This window comes from Hyla sarda, chromosome 11 (genome assembly GCF_029499605.1).
Source record: "Hyla sarda isolate aHylSar1 chromosome 11, aHylSar1.hap1, whole genome shotgun sequence".
In the NCBI taxonomy this organism is placed as follows: Eukaryota; Metazoa; Chordata; class Amphibia; order Anura; family Hylidae; genus Hyla; species Hyla sarda.
The window spans coordinates 53,346,331-53,364,528 of NC_079199.1; the positions used below are offsets into that span (position 1 = coordinate 53,346,331).

The following is an 18,198-nucleotide window of genomic DNA, read 5'->3' on the forward strand; positions in this document are numbered from 1 at the left end:
AGGTGCTTTATTCTGTTCAGATCTATAAAAAAAAAAAAAAGGTTTGCCAGAGAATATTGACTACATAAAATGAAATCTGCTGATGTCTGTACCATAAGCCCTGTAATTTATTTTTACACAACAATAACTTACATTCTAATTGAATTTCATCAGCATCTTTAATACTAAGAACATGCTGCTAAGTAGGTTATGGTAATAACCTACAGAATTATGTGAACATTTCAGGTCAGACATTATTTCCAGAGTAACAGTAAATCAATCCTAGTTCTCATCAAATACTGATAGTTTAGACAGGTGGAGAAGGCTTTATGCCAAAACATGTCCAAAGACTTAATCAGGACTTGGTGAGGGCCAGGATTGATTTATTATTAGTCTGGATATCTGACCACGTGCACCACCACACACAACATCGTCGACATCTACCAGTACTAGACTCTATTTCCAGAAATGGAAAGTTCACTAGAAGCTGTAGGTTTGCCACTAGAGATGAGCGAATTTACAGTAAATTTGATTCGTCGCGTACTTCTCGGCTCGGAAGTTGATGACTTTTCCTGCGTAAATTAGTTCAGCCTTCAGGTGCTCCGGTGGACTGGAAAAGGTGGATACATTCCTAGGAAAGAGTGTCCTAGGACTGTATCCACCTTTTCCAGCCAACCGGAGCACCTGAAAGCTGAACTAATTTATGCAGGAAAAGTCATCAACTGCAGAGCCGAGAAGTTCGTGACAAATCGAATTTACTGTAAGTTCGCTCATCTCTATTTGCCACACCCAAGAAATCAAGCATAAGCAGTCCAAATGATATGTGGTACTTAATATAACTATTGTTAACCATTCAGGGTCATAACCTCTAATAGTGACCTTGTCTACTTTAGAACATGCAGATCCATACAGGACCTGGCAAGAGAGGTAGTACCATTAATATTTGTACCATTTTCATTTAAATGCTGAAATCTGGAAACAGTACTATCTGTAGCAATAATTTACATGGAAAGACAGTATCTCGGTACTTTCGTTTCTAATTTTAATTACAGGCAAACAGTACTATCTGTGCAAATGTCATTTACAGTGAGAGACAGACTATATGTACCAATATCTCTTATCGGTAGGGGCCTTACTATCTGTATTATAGTTTACAGGGAGCAACATTAAACAGTATTATCAGTACTAATGTAATATACAGTTAGAAAAAGGAAAGCAAAACTGTTGCAATATCATTTTCGGGGAGGGACAGTACTATGTTTTCCAATGTCATTTACATAAAGAGACAGGGAGATGGTACTATCTGTATAAATGCAGTAAGGCATTACTTTCCTTACATAATATCGTAAAAAAGAAAATATGCTGCACTGTATGATGCTCTTACATGGGTTTCTTCTATACAATAGCCTCCAATAACTCTGTAAAGTATATTGTATAATCCATTGATTGTTTGTGTTTTTATTTAGTTTTGTAGTTTACAGTAGTCTACGCTTTGCAATGTATGTGTGCCTATAACACATGTGCTTATTTACATGTGCACACCTACCTATACAGCACAATCTCTGGACTGTAGACTGTGCACATGTATATTATCAGACTGACGTGACCAGTTCTTTTATATAACACAGCTTTTAGTTGTCCTTTTTGCTTTCAGAGGTTCTTTGTGTTTTCTGGCTGACTCACTGTGCAGAATAAGCTTTGCCAGTAGCCCTGACATAGATTATTCCATGACCTTTCCGAGGTACGGGTGGTGTTTGCTGGCGCTCTCTACTATCTCTGTATCTCTTCTTTTCTGCTCATCACCCGGAGCCTTCAGCTACTTATCTTTAGTTTACGAGACATAAGGGAGCCATTTTGTTGCTTCAGGAAGAAGACTCTAGGCTTCGGGAAGTGACAAGCAAAGAAAGACACAGCTGTGAGGGAATCAATGTTTACCTTCCCTATTGTCTCTTTCCCGCAGCCACTGTTTTGCTTTATTTTTTATGTCAAGATCTTCCTTTCCTAAACTTTGTTCTTTTATCTGCACCGACAGGAACAGCGCCTGCGCTATCTGAAGCAACAAGAGCGACGTCAGCTGCAGACCGTGTCTGAGACGGAAAAACTTCAGAAGCTAAAAGAGCGAGTGGAGACGCAGGAGAACAAACTCAAGAAGATCCGAGCCATGAGAGGCCAAGTGGACTACAGCAAAGTCATGAATGGAAATTTGTGTAGGTTTTTTCTTTTCAAGACCTGTATTAAGGGGTTGTCTCAGGTCAAACATTGATGGTATATTCTACGATATTCCATTAATGTTTGGTGGTGGTCATGTGTGTACACAGTGGTGGTGATCGCACCATCATTTCACTCGCTATATCACAACTGCAAGCCCTATCCTCTTTAATGTATAGAATATAATAAAACAAATATATTGAAAAGCCACTTAATTAGAGACCACTGACCCTTCATGATTGGAGCTTCCTTGTATGGAGATTAGACATGTGACCCTAGAGTGCAAAATGAAATCCAGTGAGTCTTCTGTAAATTGTTTATAGTGTGAATCCACATTAGATGGGAAAACCAATGATCTGAGTGTCATAGAATAAAGCTTGGTCATCAATACTAGATCAGCTGTGGCCAGGATTTCTCTGCCGTCCTTGGGTCTTTTCATACAGTTGGTTTGAGATTATACAGAGAATAGTGTGATCCAGGAAAACCTCTTGTGAAAGGGCATCCTGTGGACGAAAACAACTAATGGCCAAAAGTGATCAGAAGAGGGACAGGTGGCGCAGTCAAGGGCAGATGACCAGTTCAAGCACCATTGTGTCAAAGTAAAACAGAAAGCAAAGACTCCAATGGGCATAGATTATCACCAAGTAGTGGAGAAACATTGTCTGCTCAGATGAATCCACACCTCGGGTACCATTCTAATGGGAGGGTCAGAATTTGAAACAAGCAGTATGAATCGATGATCTCGTCCTGTCAGGTGTGAACAGTTCAGACTGGTGGAGATGGTAGAATATTGTGGGGAATGTTTTCTTAGCACTCTGGGTCATCTGTTACCCATGGATGGACATTTTGACAGTAGGACTTACCTAAAGGATTGGGTATTCCTTCGTGGTAGTGGTTTCCCTTATAGCAGAATGCCAATGCAGATTACAGGGGTCTTATAGTCATGGATTGGTTTTAGGAACAGAAGTTTACCTTGCTTCCCTGGTTTTTATAGTACCCTTATTCCTATAGAACAACTCTGGGATGAGAGCTTGTCGGTGCCTCAATCTAATGTGCGAGAATCTATACCATAAAGAATTGTTGTGGCTGTAAAGGCCAAAGACAGTCCAATATTCTACTAGTTGGGGGTGCTGGAATAAAGTGGCCATTCAGTATATGCTGCTGTTTAGTTTCTTTCATGATGACCTTGGCTCAGAAAGTCTTATTAACCCTATCCATAACCCAATGTCAGCATGTTTATAAATCATATATGTAAGAAAATGAAAAACACCCCCTTATTACATTACTTTGCATAATTAAAAGCAGTAAAATAGTTTTTAATTACAAGGGTGTTGGCAGCAACTTCCCATGATGCTTCGCAAAGATGTCTTAATTCTATGGTAATAGCTATTTATTTTAGGCTGGAGTATGATTTTGGTAAGGCTGGGTTTAAAGGGGTTATCCAGGAAAAAAACTTTTTTTTATATATCAACTGGCTCCAGAAAGTTAAACAGATTTGTAAATTACTTCTATTAAAAAATCTTAATCCTTTCAGTACTTATGAGCTTCTGAAGTTAAGGTTGTTCTTTTCTAAGTGCTCTCTGATGACACGTGTCTCAGGAACCACCCAATTTAGAAGCAAATCTCTATAGCAAACCTCTTCTAAACTGGGCGTTTCCCGAGACACGTGTCATCAGAGAGCACTTAGACAGAAAAGAACAACCATAACTTCAGAAGCTAATAAGTACTGAGAGGATTAAGAGTTGTAAATAGAAGTAATTTACAAATCTGTTTAACTTTCTAGAGTCAGTTGATGTGTATATATATATAAAAAAAAAGTTTTTTCCTGGATAACCCCTTTAACACCACAAGAGATTGTGGACTTTTTAACAGTTGTAGAATTCCCAAACCTGTGACTCTCCAGCTGTTACAAAACTACAACTCCCATTGACTCCCATTGCCTCTCTGGGCCTCTGGGGTGGGTGTCGGTGCATGATGTGAGTTGTAGTTTGGCAGTGGCTAGGTATGGGTTTGCTGGCTGAGCATGCAGTTCAGTTTATACAGTTCAGATAGCTGTAGTGCAGCCATCAGCTATCCTTCCTGATCTCCACATACACATGCATACTCTGACTGGTCGAGTGGGCATGTCTTTAGAAAGGGGAGAAAGACGCTGCCATTCTCTTATGCCAGGTTTCTTACCTCCCTCAAAACAAGAGAATTGGACATGTTGATACCCAACATGCCCCTTGCTTTCTTTGCCCAACGTCTCTTTTTGGAGGATAGTCTAGAGGTCTTCCATACACCGTTGATCATTGTATCTCAAACAAGGTGCCTCCAGCTATTTTGCAATGCCTGAAAGCACACTGGTGGAAAACACTGCTTTAGATGGTCGGCTGATCCTGCTGAAATCGGTTAACTCTGATCTTATCTGTATAACCAGCTTAAGAAACCTAAGAATAGTATGGATCGGCCATATAGTGGTATTCGGGGTCCATAAGTGATTCCCTATAATCACCACCCATCCCTTGTCTTAATGTCTTCTCTCCCTGAAATGCCATTTCTTCTGTTTTATCTTCTATAAGAATAATTTATGAAGTTAATATTTCCAGATGTAATCAGTATATACTAATGTTATTTCTGTTACATGACAGCTACAGAAATCGAGCACATCAGTGACATGTTTCAGGAGAAGCAGCAAGAGTTACAGGCGGCCGTGCTGAAGGTGGAGCAGCTGACACAGCAGCTTGAGGACCTACGCAAAGGAAAGCTAAATGGTTTCCAAGCTTACGGACAAATGACAGGTCCTGCTGCACTGGAACTGAAGAAACTTTATCAAGAGCTGCAGGTTAGTGGCCGCTCCCTTTAAGGCGTGTGCACTGGAATAAATCCTAATTTTATTCTAAGCTGGGTTACATGGCGTAGAGTGAAGACCCCTTCATCTCTCCCAGACAGGATTTTCTACCATGGAATAAATATAACTCCTGGAAACCTTTTTATAACGATGCCCTAGAGCAGTGGTCTTCAACCTGCGGACCTCCAGCTGTTGCAAAACTACAACTCCCAGCATGCCCGGACAGCCCTCGGCTGTCCGGGCATGCTGGGAGTTGTAGTTTTGAAACATCTGGCGGTCCGCAGGTTGAAGACCACTGCCCTAGGGCGTCATTTATGATATTGAACAGAACAATTCTTTTGTAACCAGTAAAGATGTTGTGTTCTAGATCAGAAATCGTCTCAACCAGGAGCAAAACACAAAGCTCCTGCAGCAGAAGGAGCTGCTGAACAAGCGGAACATGGAGGTGGCCATTATGGACAAGCGGATCAACGAGCTGCGCGAGCGCCTGTACAAGAAAAAAGTTGAGGCACGTCAAAAAGAAAACATTCCCGTAAGATTTGCTATTAACAAGGCAGCTTGTCATCAATAAGCCGCATTTTATCATTGTCTCATGTTACCATTGTTATGTTTTATCATTTGCTTCCAGTTTTGATCTCAGATGAACAATACTGACTTATATTGATCTTTGTATTACAGTTGAATCGCATCAATGGAACTCCATCTTCACAGTCCACGCTAACGGCATCAGGGCGAGTAGCGGCAGTGGGGCCATACATCCAAATACCAAGCACAGTGAACTACCCGCTGCCAGCTGATCCAGTCAAACCTCAGTCCCTGTCTCTTTCTGCTAGTGGCACGCAGCCTCGCTCCAAGTCTGGTAAGTCATTGTTTCCAAATTACATTGAAACTTTTAGACATCTGCTGTCCTGGCAAGCCCCTGGAACCAAGATGCCCTATGAAAAACCACAGTGGCAGTGACAATGGTGGGCATCTATATTTTGTAGTGAAAGCTTTGTCAGTATCAACTTTTCCCTTTGGCTGATCTAGTTGGGTCCTGATCAGCACCCCTGCTGTGATTTACATAGATGGTTACATATTGTCCATAGAAGACAAACTGCACTATTGTTAATACAGTAATACTATTATATTACACTATTGTTAATACATTAATAAGACTTAAAGGGGTATTCCAGGCAAAAACTTTTTTATCTATATCAACTGGCTCCAGAAAGTTAAACAGATTTGTAAATTACTTCGATTAAAAAATCTTAATCCTTTCAGTACTTATGAGCTTCTGAAGTTAAGGTTGTTCTTTTCTAAGTGCTCTCTGATGACACCTGTCTCGGGAAACGCCCAGTTTAGAAGAGGTTTGCTATGGGGATTTGCTTCTAAACTGGGCGTTTCCCGAGACAGGTGTCATCAGAGAGGACTTAGACAGAAAAAGAACAACCTTAACTTCAGAAGCTCATACTGAAAGGATTAAGATTTTTTAATAGAAGTAATTTACAAATCTGTTTAACTTTCTGGAGCCAGTTGATATATATAAAAAAAGTTTTTGCCTGGAAGATCCCTTTAATGTATTTGTATCCTCCGAAGCGTGGACACTCCCAATAGCGGGCCACAATATTCGAAATGGCACAGGGGGGATAAAAGGGGGAATGAAATGGCACAGAGTGTGGTAAAGAGGGGGTGATGAATATTACCCTCCGTGCAAAAACGGGAAATTAAATGGCACAGGGGGGACCAAGGGGAAATGTGGCACAGTGGGTAAGGGTGGGGGGTGTAGGATTTGGCACGGGGAATAAAGTGGCACAAGGGGTTCAAGGGCTAAAGTGGCATTGGAGGGGTCAAAAGGGGGATGAAATGGTACAGGGGGTTGAGAAGGGATGATAAACGGAACTGGGAGAGTCTACTGTAATGTTGCTTATGTTTTATAGGTAATTACACTGTGCAGTGAGTACAGTACAGTATTCGGTCATTTAGAAAGATTTTTGAACCTTTCTTCCAAATAGGGGACATCTCTCAATAGTGGACATTTTTTTTCCTCCTTGTGAACGTCCGCTATTGGGAGATCCTACTTTATTAGGATTTTCTAGCAGTGTACAGTGCCTTGCAAAAGTGTTCACCCCTTGACTTTTTTTTCGTATTTTGGTACATTACAGCCTTAAATGGGCACTGTCAGATACAAAAACTTTTGATATGTTGTAAAGCATACAAAACCAATAGGTTTTGCAATTGCTTTCATTAGAACATTTTCAGTATTTCATAATGAAAAAGATCCCCAGGAGCACACTCAAATCTATCATAACCAAATGGAAAGAACATGGCACAACAGCAAACCTGCCAAGAGACGGCCACCCACCAAAACTCACAGACCGGGCAAGGAGGGCATTAATCAGAGAGGCAGCAGAGACCTAAGATAACCCTGGAGGAGCTGCGGTGTACCACAGCAGAGACTGGAGTATCTGTACATAGGACGACAATAAGCCGTACGCTCCATAGTGTTGGGCTTTATGGCAGAGTGGCCAGAAGAAGGCAATTACTTTCAGCTAAAAACAAAAAGGCATGTGGGAGACTCCCAAAATGTATGGAGGAAGGTGCTCTGGTCTGATGAGACTAAAATTTAACTTTTTGGCCATCAACGAAAACACTCTCTGGCGCAAACCCAACAAATAACCTCACCCAAAGAACACCATGTTTTTCAGCAGCCGGGACTGGGAAACTGGTCGGAGTTGAGGGAAAGATGGATGGTGCTAAATACAGGGATATTCCTGAGCAAAACCTGTGCAGGATTTGAGGGAAGGACGGAGGTTCACCTTCCAGCAGGACAATGACCCCAAACACACTGCTAAAGCAACACTTGAGTGGTTTAAGGGGAAACATGTAAATGTGTTGGAATGGCCAAGTCAAAGCCCAGATCTCAATCCAATCGAAAATCTGTGGTCAGACTTAAAGATTGTGTTCACAAGCGCAAACCATCCAACTTGAAGGAGCTGGAGCAGTTTTTCAAGGAGGAATGGGCAACAATCCCAGTGGTAAGATGTGGTAAGCTCATAGAGACTTATCCAAAGTGACTTGAAGCTGTGATTGCCGCAAAAGGTGGCTCTACAAAATATTGACTTTAGGGGGGTGAATAGTTATGCACATTGACTTGTTCTGTTATTTTGTCCTATTTGTTGTTTGCTTCTCAATAAATAAAAAACATCTTCAAAGTTGTAGGTATGTTCTGTAAATTAAATTATCTAAATCCTTAAGCAATTCATGTTAATGGTTGTGAGGCACCAAAATATGAAAAAAGTCAAGGGGGGGGGGGTGAATACTTTTGCAAGGCACTGTATATTGGATACATGCTATGTCTGCTTACATAATTACACTTACTTATAGCATCAGTGTAAGATGTATCAAGTGAACCATCTTATTAATCATCTAAGTGTCAACCATCGTTCTGCTATGTGTATTACTGTTGTGTTTTATTTAAGGGGGAAGTACAGTTCCTTATACTACATAGTTCTGTCTTAAGGACTAGTAGGATGCCTAGCATTGGGATTGCTACAGGGTTGTTGTATACATTTTAAAACCCTAAGGGGGATTTACTAAAACTGTCTTAAATGGGCACTCTTAAAGGGGTACTCCGGTGAAAACCTTTTTTCTTTTAAATCAACTGGTGGCAGAAAGTTAAACATATTTGTAAATTACTTCTATTAAAAAACCTTAATCCTTCCAGTACTTATTAGCTGCTGAATACTACAGAGGAAATTCTTTTCTTTTTGGAATGCTCTCTGATGACATCACGACCACAGTTCTCTCTGCTGATGTTATTATAATAACACTTAATTTATTGTTGTCCTTAGTGGGATTTGAACCCAAGTCCCCAGCACTGCAAGGCAGCAGTGCTAACCACTGAGCCACCATGCTGCCCTTAGCATACATCTGCTATGCATCTGCTATGCATGCTTGCTAAAGTGGACAGGGATGTCAGCAGAGAGTACTGTGCTCGTGATGTCATCAGTGTTCCAAAAAGAAAGGAATTTCCTCTGTAGCATTCAGCAGCTAATAAGTACTGGAAGGATTAAGATTTTTTTAATAGAAGTAATTCACAAGTATATTTAACTTTCTGCCACCAGTTGATTTAAAAGAAAAAAGGTTTTCACCGGAGAACCCTTTTAAGAAAGGCTGTTTGTTAAATCTGGTGCTTTTGTAGACTGTCTAGTCTTAGTCTGTTTGCACGGTTTAGTCTAAGATTAGACCAATTAGTGACAGGTTTGGAACTTTTTCTTTTCTTTAAAGCAGCCATGTTCTTCTAATCCTGGCATTCTTGGCATGTCAGTATTGGCCCATGGTCCCTGCAGTAGGCTCCTTTTACCATTGAGATTAGTTGAGGGCAATGGAATGGATAAAAAATACAGGAAGCTAGAATGGGCCAGAATCCTGGATGCCCGATTGCCCTGCAAACCCCCTCCCCTATAGTGTTCAACTAGTCAGAGAGAAGGCTTTCTTTCAGCTATCCATATAACCTATAACATAATGTCCAGGATCTGATACTTCTCCTTTAAACCTCTTTAAAGATCTGACGCCATATCATTACTGCAGTTATTTATTTCTTGTACTTTTTTCGCCTGTTTGTCTGCTTGTTTCTCACATCACTCTTCTTTTTGCATCCTAATGTCTTGTCCTGTGTCTTGTATCTCCTCTCGGTCTTTGTGCTTTTCTTTTCTCCCTCCCTCTCTTTCCGTGATGTTTTTTCCTTCTGACATCGGGGTGGCTGCCTTGTTCTGCCTGTTCTCCTCCTATAGAGGGAGATAATGAGTATGTGAAAAAATCTCCAGGTCCCTGGAAGGTTTCAGATTTAGACATTCTGGTGGATCCTGTGCGGTCATCTTCCACCTCCTGTCTCCAGTCTTCTGACCACAATGTCTTCCATCAGGCTCCTGGCCTCTCTGACACCCTGCACAGTGAGTCTGCTCCGCAGGATTTCTTACTGTTTGCTTGCCAATCGCACCAGATCTTCACATTAATCTTCCTATGTGCTGTGTGTTCACATGCGTCCAATTCTGGAGAAAACTGTGATTTCCCACAACAACACAGTCTAATATGTTTAGAGCTTGTATTTTATATTTCTATAATTTTTAGATTTAGAGTAAACACTTTTCTGTAGGTTTCAGTGAAGAGGATCCTAGACTAGGGCTACACAGCGATATGAAGATCGCAATGGTGAAAATATTTAGGGTAAAACATGCACTAACCAGCATCGTGCTCTAAGCCCACCTCTCATCACACGTTTGCAGTTCGCTTAAAGGACGACTGTAGTGAAATAAACGTATCCCATAGAGTTCAGCACTCTGCAATATTTGGAGGTCTCAGAGAATGAATGGAGTGATGACCAAGTAGGTGCAGTAGGTGCATTCAATTAGGTGGTCAACTACTCTTCTTTCTCATAATTAAATGGGGACACCCCCCCCCCCCCCGATCAGCTATACAGATAGGGAAGATAATAATCTTTGGATAACCCCCTTAAAGGAAATCTGCAGTATAATAAACGTATCCGATCTCCACAGGATACGGGATAAGTTATCACGGTGGGTCTGACTGCTGGGGCCCCCGCAATCTCCCAAATGGGCCCCTGGCACTGCTGCACTGTGCGCCAGCTTATGCGTGTGTCGTCAAGCTCGCTGAGTGCCCCCACCACCAAATTACAGTTCTATGGGAGAGGCGGAGATGCGTGAACATCGAATCCCCGCCTCTCCCATAGAACTACATGGAGGAACCGTGTTGGCAGAGCCGGGGCTCCGTGCAGGAGATCACTGGGGGTCCCAGCTTTCAGACTCCCCGCGATCAGACACTTATCCCCTATCCTGTGGGTAGTGTACATGTTTATTTTACTGCAGGTTTCCTTTAAAGGGGTTATTCCAAGATTATCTCCCCTATCTGCATAGCTAATCATGGGGGTTGCATTTAATTAGGAGAATGAAGAGTAGTTGACCCCCTAAGTGAATGGAGCATCATCTGCACCTATTTGGCCATCGCTCCATTTATTCTCTGAGACCTCCAAATATTGCGGAGTGCTGAACTCTCTGTTCAGAAGTTCCAAAAACAGTAAATGTAACAGTGGTCAAGCATATGCTTTGCTACTCCATTGGACCCCACCAATCAACTAATAATTCCTTATGCTGTGGATGAGGGTTCATTTTAATTTTTCAGATATTCATCTAACCCCGGTAAGACGTTAGGAGGTGTAGTATCACATTCACGGTTTAAGATTTTATAAGATGTGGAGGGGCGTGCAAAAAACAGCATTTATAGGTCATATGAGTTAGAGACTAGCCAAACTATTTTTTGTTATATGAGTGGTATCTATCAGCATCCTGATGGAGAAGCATCTATAGGTCATAATTGCAATACACAATCTTATAGTCTGAAACACATTTACTGCAGGGACCCTGTACAAATGGATAAGGGCATAATAGGGTAATGCTATGGTTTTTACAGTCGGAGTGGACATACACCTTCAATAAATGCAGGCTATTCTTGATGATTCCTTGTATACATATACGCTTAGCCAAGCATGTGACTAGCAGGAGAGGAGTAAGCCGCTGCTAGACAATTCTTTACTATGGCTGATCTCCCCTGAAAACAAAATGTGAACTTCAACGTGCCCAATGTTTTATTTTACCTCAACATCTGCCATAAGTGATAATGTGGGACACCCCACACACATGAGTTAGCTGGTCTCAACAAAAATTGTGGATTTAACTGACTTTACTGTTATATTTTTGTGCTGTTATACTTGATTTGCACAAGACTTTCTCCTTCTATAGGATCTATGATGCATGTCTCTTGTGTCCATATTAGTAAATATCATTATGGCAGGACTAATGCAGGATTGCAAGCCCAGTTATGGCTCATATTTAACTGGTCATTAACCTTGTGCAAGGCACTGTTCATTCCCATATTATTCTTCAGTGGGTTTTTTAATGTCAGAATAGCACAGATATTGTAAAAACAAACCTGGTGGAACCCGTATGACTCTTAAATGATAGTAGTATACATCCAAGCATGGTCCACTGGTACCTCTAGTCACTTTCACTTCTATCTTTGCCTAGAGAACTCCATTACTAATGAATATTATACAGGTTAATTGTCTTTATAATGGGCCTCTGACCTTCTTTCTGCCGCTCCCTGGTTTGCTGTTAATTGATATCAAAATTGGGGCAGTGAGAAGTCCCAAAATATGTTCAGTCACTGGGAACACAGGGATTAACTACACATAAAGCTTTTAGAAGCTTGAACATATACTCACACAGGTTGTCAGTTCTAGTGCATGCAGGCAGCATCCTATGAAGTGTCGGGGTAAGGAGGATCAGGCATGTTGGATCAACTGTCCAATCCTTTTGTTCTTGGGGAGATAAGCTGGCACTAGTGGGGTCTGGCAGCAGATTTCTGCCCTCTCCCTTTTGAGAGCACATGCCCATGTGTATGAGGCGATCAGGAGAGACCTGAACTTTTGTATGTCTGATGTGTCTTTATGTATATGGCCAGCTTAAGATGGGAAAAGATTGATGGGGTTTATTCCTTGCTCTTCTCTGCCCTTATCTGTATTTGGACTTGAGCACAAGTCCTGAAATGTGTCAGACTGGTTGCTATGGACTAGTTGCCGGTCAACACTACTGAGATATAAAGATGTGGTCAGTAAGTCCCTAGCGACCGGGCCATCTTGCTGTACTGACAGGAAGGCACATGGTCTTGGGATACAATGTGAATTTAATACTTTTGCCTAAAAGCACATGATGGGAGTTGTAGTTTGGCGTCGGCTGGAGAGTGACAGGTTAAAGGAGAGAGTTTTCCATTAACACTGGGTCACATTTGCAGTGATCAGCTCACGGAATATAACCTTTTAAACGCCAGGATTCAGTATGTTTAGAGACATATATCAGTTGTGAATGTCACTTGTGAGTGTTGCACTATTGTCACCTGTACTTTTAAAATTTTAGGTGTCAAAACCTAATCACCAATAATTCACACCTGATAAAGCTTGTTCAATCACATTGTCCCGATGAGTAATTAACCTGTAATTTGGCTCCCCTTATGCTTTCTTAGTTTTGTTACTTGTAAGAAAATGTGAGTAATTTTTTGGCATCTGTGTTTTCTTCAAATCCTGACTTTTCAGGTAATGACACAAGCTGGCCGACACTGAAACAAAGCACAATATCGGTGGTGAAGACTCCTCCGCTCAGCACCACCGACTGGAATGAATCTGGTATGGAGCCCGGCTTCAAGACTGCACCTATATCCAGCCAGCCCCTACCTTCTGCTACTGTAGGACCCACTGAGAAGTTGGTGAGTATCTAATCCTCAATTTCATTTCCACACCAGCAGTAAAAGGGGAATCCAGGATTCTGCATCGGGCCTGGTTACCGTCCCTTGTATACGAATACTAACACTAATATTAGGCTTCACCATTAAGGCACATCTGATAGACCCGAATATGCATGTTAAAGGGACTAGTAAGCTGGACATGGCAAAGTGTTGTTCAAATTTCTCATATTTACTGAATGGAGTGCTGCTGCTCCATTCACTCAGTGGACATCTGACCTCCATACTCATGTTTGTTGACAACTCCCACCAATCATGTGAAGTAAATTTCTAAAATGTATAATTTTAATTATTTTCTTTTCTTTTTAGTCTGGTGATGCTGGGAAGCTCCCCTCTCCAATGCCCGGGTTGAGTAAATCTCTGCCCCATAATTATGGCATGTACCAGGGTCCTCTTCCATTGAGCGCTACAAATTCTTTGGAAAGGAGGAAAGATGGAAGTTTGCCAAGACCTGGGTCTGGATCCACCACCCGCACGCGGCCCCTTCCACTACCAGCAACCAACATCCACCCTCCGGGTTCCTCACAGCAAATACAACAAAGAATCTCTGTGCCCCCAAGCCCTACCTACCCGCCATCCACGTCGCCTTTATTTCCTGGAACAGACGCTAGACCCGACCCTCCTCTAACTGTGGCCATACGACCTTTTCTGGCCGAGAAAGGATCAAGGCCTCAGTCTCCAAGAAAAGGGCCACAAACCGTGAACTCCAGCTCTATTTATTCAATGTATCTTCAACAATCAACTCCACCAAAGAACTATCAGCAAGCTGTATATAACACCTTGAACAAATCTGTCAAAGCAGGTACTAATAAGTAGTGTAGTATACTTTGTATGATTCTGGTTTCTCTTTACAGGCCATACTATAGAATAATGGGCTCAACCATAAGTAATAAAGCTGGGTGCCGTCTGTGCCTTTTAATTGAACATATCACATAAAGAAGCAAGCAAACCAGAAAATAGATGGCACACCAAAAAATTATACTCTATTGTACAAACTGCCACATACACTTAAATAGGCGGTCCATACTACTGACCACCTTGAGCCACGGAGAGGAGGAGAGGAGCCCCAGAACTAGTCTGGGACTATTGCGCCCCCCCCCCCCCCCTCAAGACCAGGGACAGCCGTATAAACCATATAAATACAATAATAAAGTGCAATCTTATCACTCGGACAACCAGCCCCACACGAATAAAGTGCAGTTTATAGTAAACAGAAAAAGGCAGCTCCTCTGAGCTATCACAAGGTCATGTATATAGTAATTGAGGATCAACACAGAAATATGTTGCTGTGCATGAAATAAACCCAGAGTCAAAAACAATGTATACAGAGCTGCACAATTATAACTAGTCCAATAGATCAAGGAACATTAGGTTGTCAAACACAGAATCATGGAGAGAGAGGGTGTCCCCCCTCCCCCCCAAAAAAAAAAACCTAGGTTCCCGCGCGTTTCGTCACTCTGGGTGACTTCCTGAGTGGTGTATGGCCATGCGCCCCTGAGGAAGTCACCCAGAGTGACAGAACGCGTGGGAACCTAGGTTTTTTGGGGGACGGGACACTCGCTCTCTCCATGATTCTGTGATGTATATCTATCTATTCCTTTGACAACCTAATGTTCCTTGATCTATTTGACTAGTTATAATTGTGCAGCTTTGTATACATTGTTTTTGACTCAGGGTTTATTTCATGCACAGCAACATATTTCTGAGTTGATCCTCAGTTGCTATATACATGACCTTGTGATAGCTCAGAGGAGCTGCCTTTTTTTTTTGTTTACTATACACTGCACTTTATTCATGTGGGGCTGGTTGTCCTAGTGATAAGATTGCACTTTATTATTGTATTTATTCAGGTGTCCCTGTTCTGGAGGGGAGTCCCAGACTAGTTCTGGGGTCCCTCTCCATGGCTCAAGGTGGTCAGTAGTAAGGACCTCCTTTTTAAGTGTATGTGGCAGTTTGTACAATAAAGTATAATTTTTTGGTGTGCCATCTATTTTCTGCTTTGCTTGCTTTTTTGTGTCTCTTTACAGGCCTTGACTTCTTATCAAGTAAGAAGGTCTTTTTGTATTGTAAGAATGATTTACAAGAATTGCAGAATTAAGGCACAATACAAAGTTTCCACATAGATTTGACTTTAGCCAAAATAAGACTCTTGAATGCATAATATCTAGACATAGGTTAAAATAAGACTCTGTAGTATATGTGGCAGTAACTCGTCAGGACCAGCACACAACATACAGTGCTATCTGCTTCCAGCAGGTTTCACTGCATACGCCGCACAGTGGCTATAGCAAACAGCTGATTGGTTGGGGAATCAGGTGTTTGATCCCATTGATCAGATATTGATGACTTTTCCTGGGTTTTCCAAGTCTTGAAACACCCTTTAATAGGTCATCAGTGTATAACTGTAGGATTCCAAGAACCCCTATGGTCAACAGAGCAAAGCTGTAGTGGAACTTTCTGGAACACAGATGCCCCTTCACTATAGTACCCAGGACATTGACTTCCATAATAGTTTGGATGTGTCTCGTATTGCAGTGGTTCAAAGTAAATGGGGATCGGCATGATTGTTTTTGTTGCATTACACCCACCTATATTACAAGGTTGGTCTATCCTAAAGCCATACAGATAACATTGTTGGCTGAACCCACTGATTTTGACAGAACTGGATGACCATGGAATGCGTATGTATGACTTCCCTTTCTTCTTTGACAGCAGATGTCAGGAGAGAGTAGGGTCGGGCTATTGGATTTCAGCACGCCAGATCCTTGTGTTGGGGAGATAAGTTGTCACCTGAGGAGTCTGATAGTAACTAACTACCATATTTCCATTGCAAACGGATACGTACCTTGCCATCTGAAGGCATCTTGGAGAAGGGATGGTCATTTGGCAATCGGCTATGTTTTTTTTTGTGTGACCTGAAGGGCACATTGTGACATTGCATCTAATAATTGTCATTGTGGATACATCACAACGTACATAACCTATCTGCATGACAGTTGCTCGAAATCCAAACATGTATATTTGGTTTCAGGTTGCACTAGACTTTGCCAGCATTGATCTTAATGCAAGGCCCATGCAAGTGCAACCTGCTCTTGACTTCTCTGCATTTTGACCATTTTTCCTTTCAGTCAAGTCACCACTGCAACAAAGTTGTGTGATGGCAAGTTGCTGACAGATCACACAAATATTTTGCACGCTTAACTTAGACGTGATTTGCTGTTGCACAACTCATGTTGGTGTGTAGCCCTAGCCTAAGAATAGGTCCGCAATGAAAACCCCCTGGAAAAACAGATTTACGGGAAACCTATACAAGGTACCAATGTGACTCCCAGAAAAGCGGTCAGGTCATGTAAGCTGCCTTACAAAGGTTTTGTCTTCTGTATTAATGTATTATATTGATTTGTTTCAGTGTATGGAAAACCAGTTGTCCAGTCCAGCTCATCCAACTCTTCACCCCTACCTTTTCTACATTCTGGACCTGCTCCTAATTCTGACAAAGAAGGAGAGGCCGTTCCTGCTACAGCTGAAAACACTGGTGTGGAAAACATACCCCGTCCCCTGAGCCCCACCAAATTGACCCCTATAGTGCATTCACCTATGAGATATCAAAGTGATGCAGACTTAGAAGCCCTCCGGAGGAAACTTGCCAATGCTCCAAGACCATTGAAAAAACGTAGTTCCATAACTGAGCCCGAAGGTCCCAGTGGACCAAACATCCAGAAGCTACTCTATCAGCGCTTCAATACTTTGGCTGGAGGAATGGAGGGGAGCGCACCTTTCTACCAACAGTGCAATTCCCAGGACTTTGTCATATTGGCCGATGTGGACAATGGTAATACTGGCACTAATGGCAACATGGAAGAGGCAAGTTCTCTGCAGACAGCCCCTGTCCCATCTACCCCTCCTCTTCCCCAACCTCCACCACCACCACAACAACCACCAGAACCACAAGTCTCTGCAGACGATAATGACAATAAGGTTTGTTCACCCATCACAGAAGAACCTAGCAGTGAGATTATAAACCAGATCTCAGAAACAACAGAAGACAACAATAATAATAATCCAGCTATAGTACCTTCCGTGGAAAAGACGCCTAGCCCTGTACTTGAAGTGGCATCTCCGGTGAAAGAGGAAGTCCCTTCACCACCCAGTGCCCCTTCACAGTCTACTGCTGTAAGTAGTCATGTAAGTGATCTATAACGTATTTTACAGATTGGTAATCTATAAGAATATTTCCTAAATATATTTCCACATACCGTATATACGCGTATATATACGGTATAAGCTGAGTTTTTCAGCGATTCTTCGTGCTGAAAACACCCCCCTCGGCTTTTATACTCGCGTGAACTCTCCTCCCTCAGTGGTCTTCAACCTGCGGACCTCCAGATGTTTCAAAACTACAACTCCCAGCATGCCCGGACAGCCATCGGCTGTCCGGGCATGCTGGGAGTTGTAGTTTTGAAACATCTGGAGGTCCGCAGGTTGAAGACCACTGCGGCCTTAGTCATTATCCAGATCCCCACCCCCTTTAGTTTTGTACACACTTCTCCTCGGCAGGAAGGAAGGGTGAGCTGGTCCGGGCCATCTGTGCTGCAGGGACCGTCCGGTGGGGAGGGATAGTCGTTCCGGGCTGTCCACCTTCACCGGGGAGGCCTCTTCTCCGCGCTTCGGGCCCGGAATAGTGACGTTGCCTTGATGACGACGCACAGGGATGATGACATTGTGATGATGATGAGGGTGTTAATGATGGGGGTCTGGATGATGACGGGGGGGATGATGTATTTCCCACCCTAGGCTTATAGTCGAGTCAATAACTTTTTCTGGGTTTT

General features: G+C 42.3%; 1 protein-coding gene across 8 annotated transcripts in view; it reads left to right on the top strand.

Moving 5' to 3' along the window:
• Positions 1 to 18,198, top strand: part of PPP1R13B (protein phosphatase 1 regulatory subunit 13B) — a 95,548-nt gene that overhangs the window by 64,394 nt on the left and 12,956 nt on the right. For 3 of the 8 annotated variants that reach the window (XM_056544977.1, XM_056544974.1, XM_056544982.1), the window contains 8 exons: positions 2,012 to 2,186; positions 4,818 to 5,011; positions 5,385 to 5,549; positions 5,696 to 5,876; positions 9,793 to 9,951; positions 13,164 to 13,333; positions 13,679 to 14,171; positions 16,779 to 17,554. In XM_056544977.1, coding sequence (XP_056400952.1) covers positions 2,012 to 2,186; positions 4,818 to 5,011; positions 5,385 to 5,549; positions 5,696 to 5,876; positions 9,793 to 9,951; positions 13,164 to 13,333; positions 13,679 to 14,171; positions 16,779 to 17,554 — 2,313 coding nt within the window. The remainder of the gene's footprint in view (positions 1 to 2,011; positions 2,187 to 4,817; positions 5,012 to 5,384; positions 5,550 to 5,695; positions 5,877 to 9,792; positions 9,952 to 13,163; positions 13,334 to 13,678; positions 14,172 to 16,778; positions 17,555 to 18,198) is intronic. The other 5 variants (XM_056544976.1, XM_056544975.1, XM_056544981.1 and 2 more) reach the window with 5 other exon arrangements.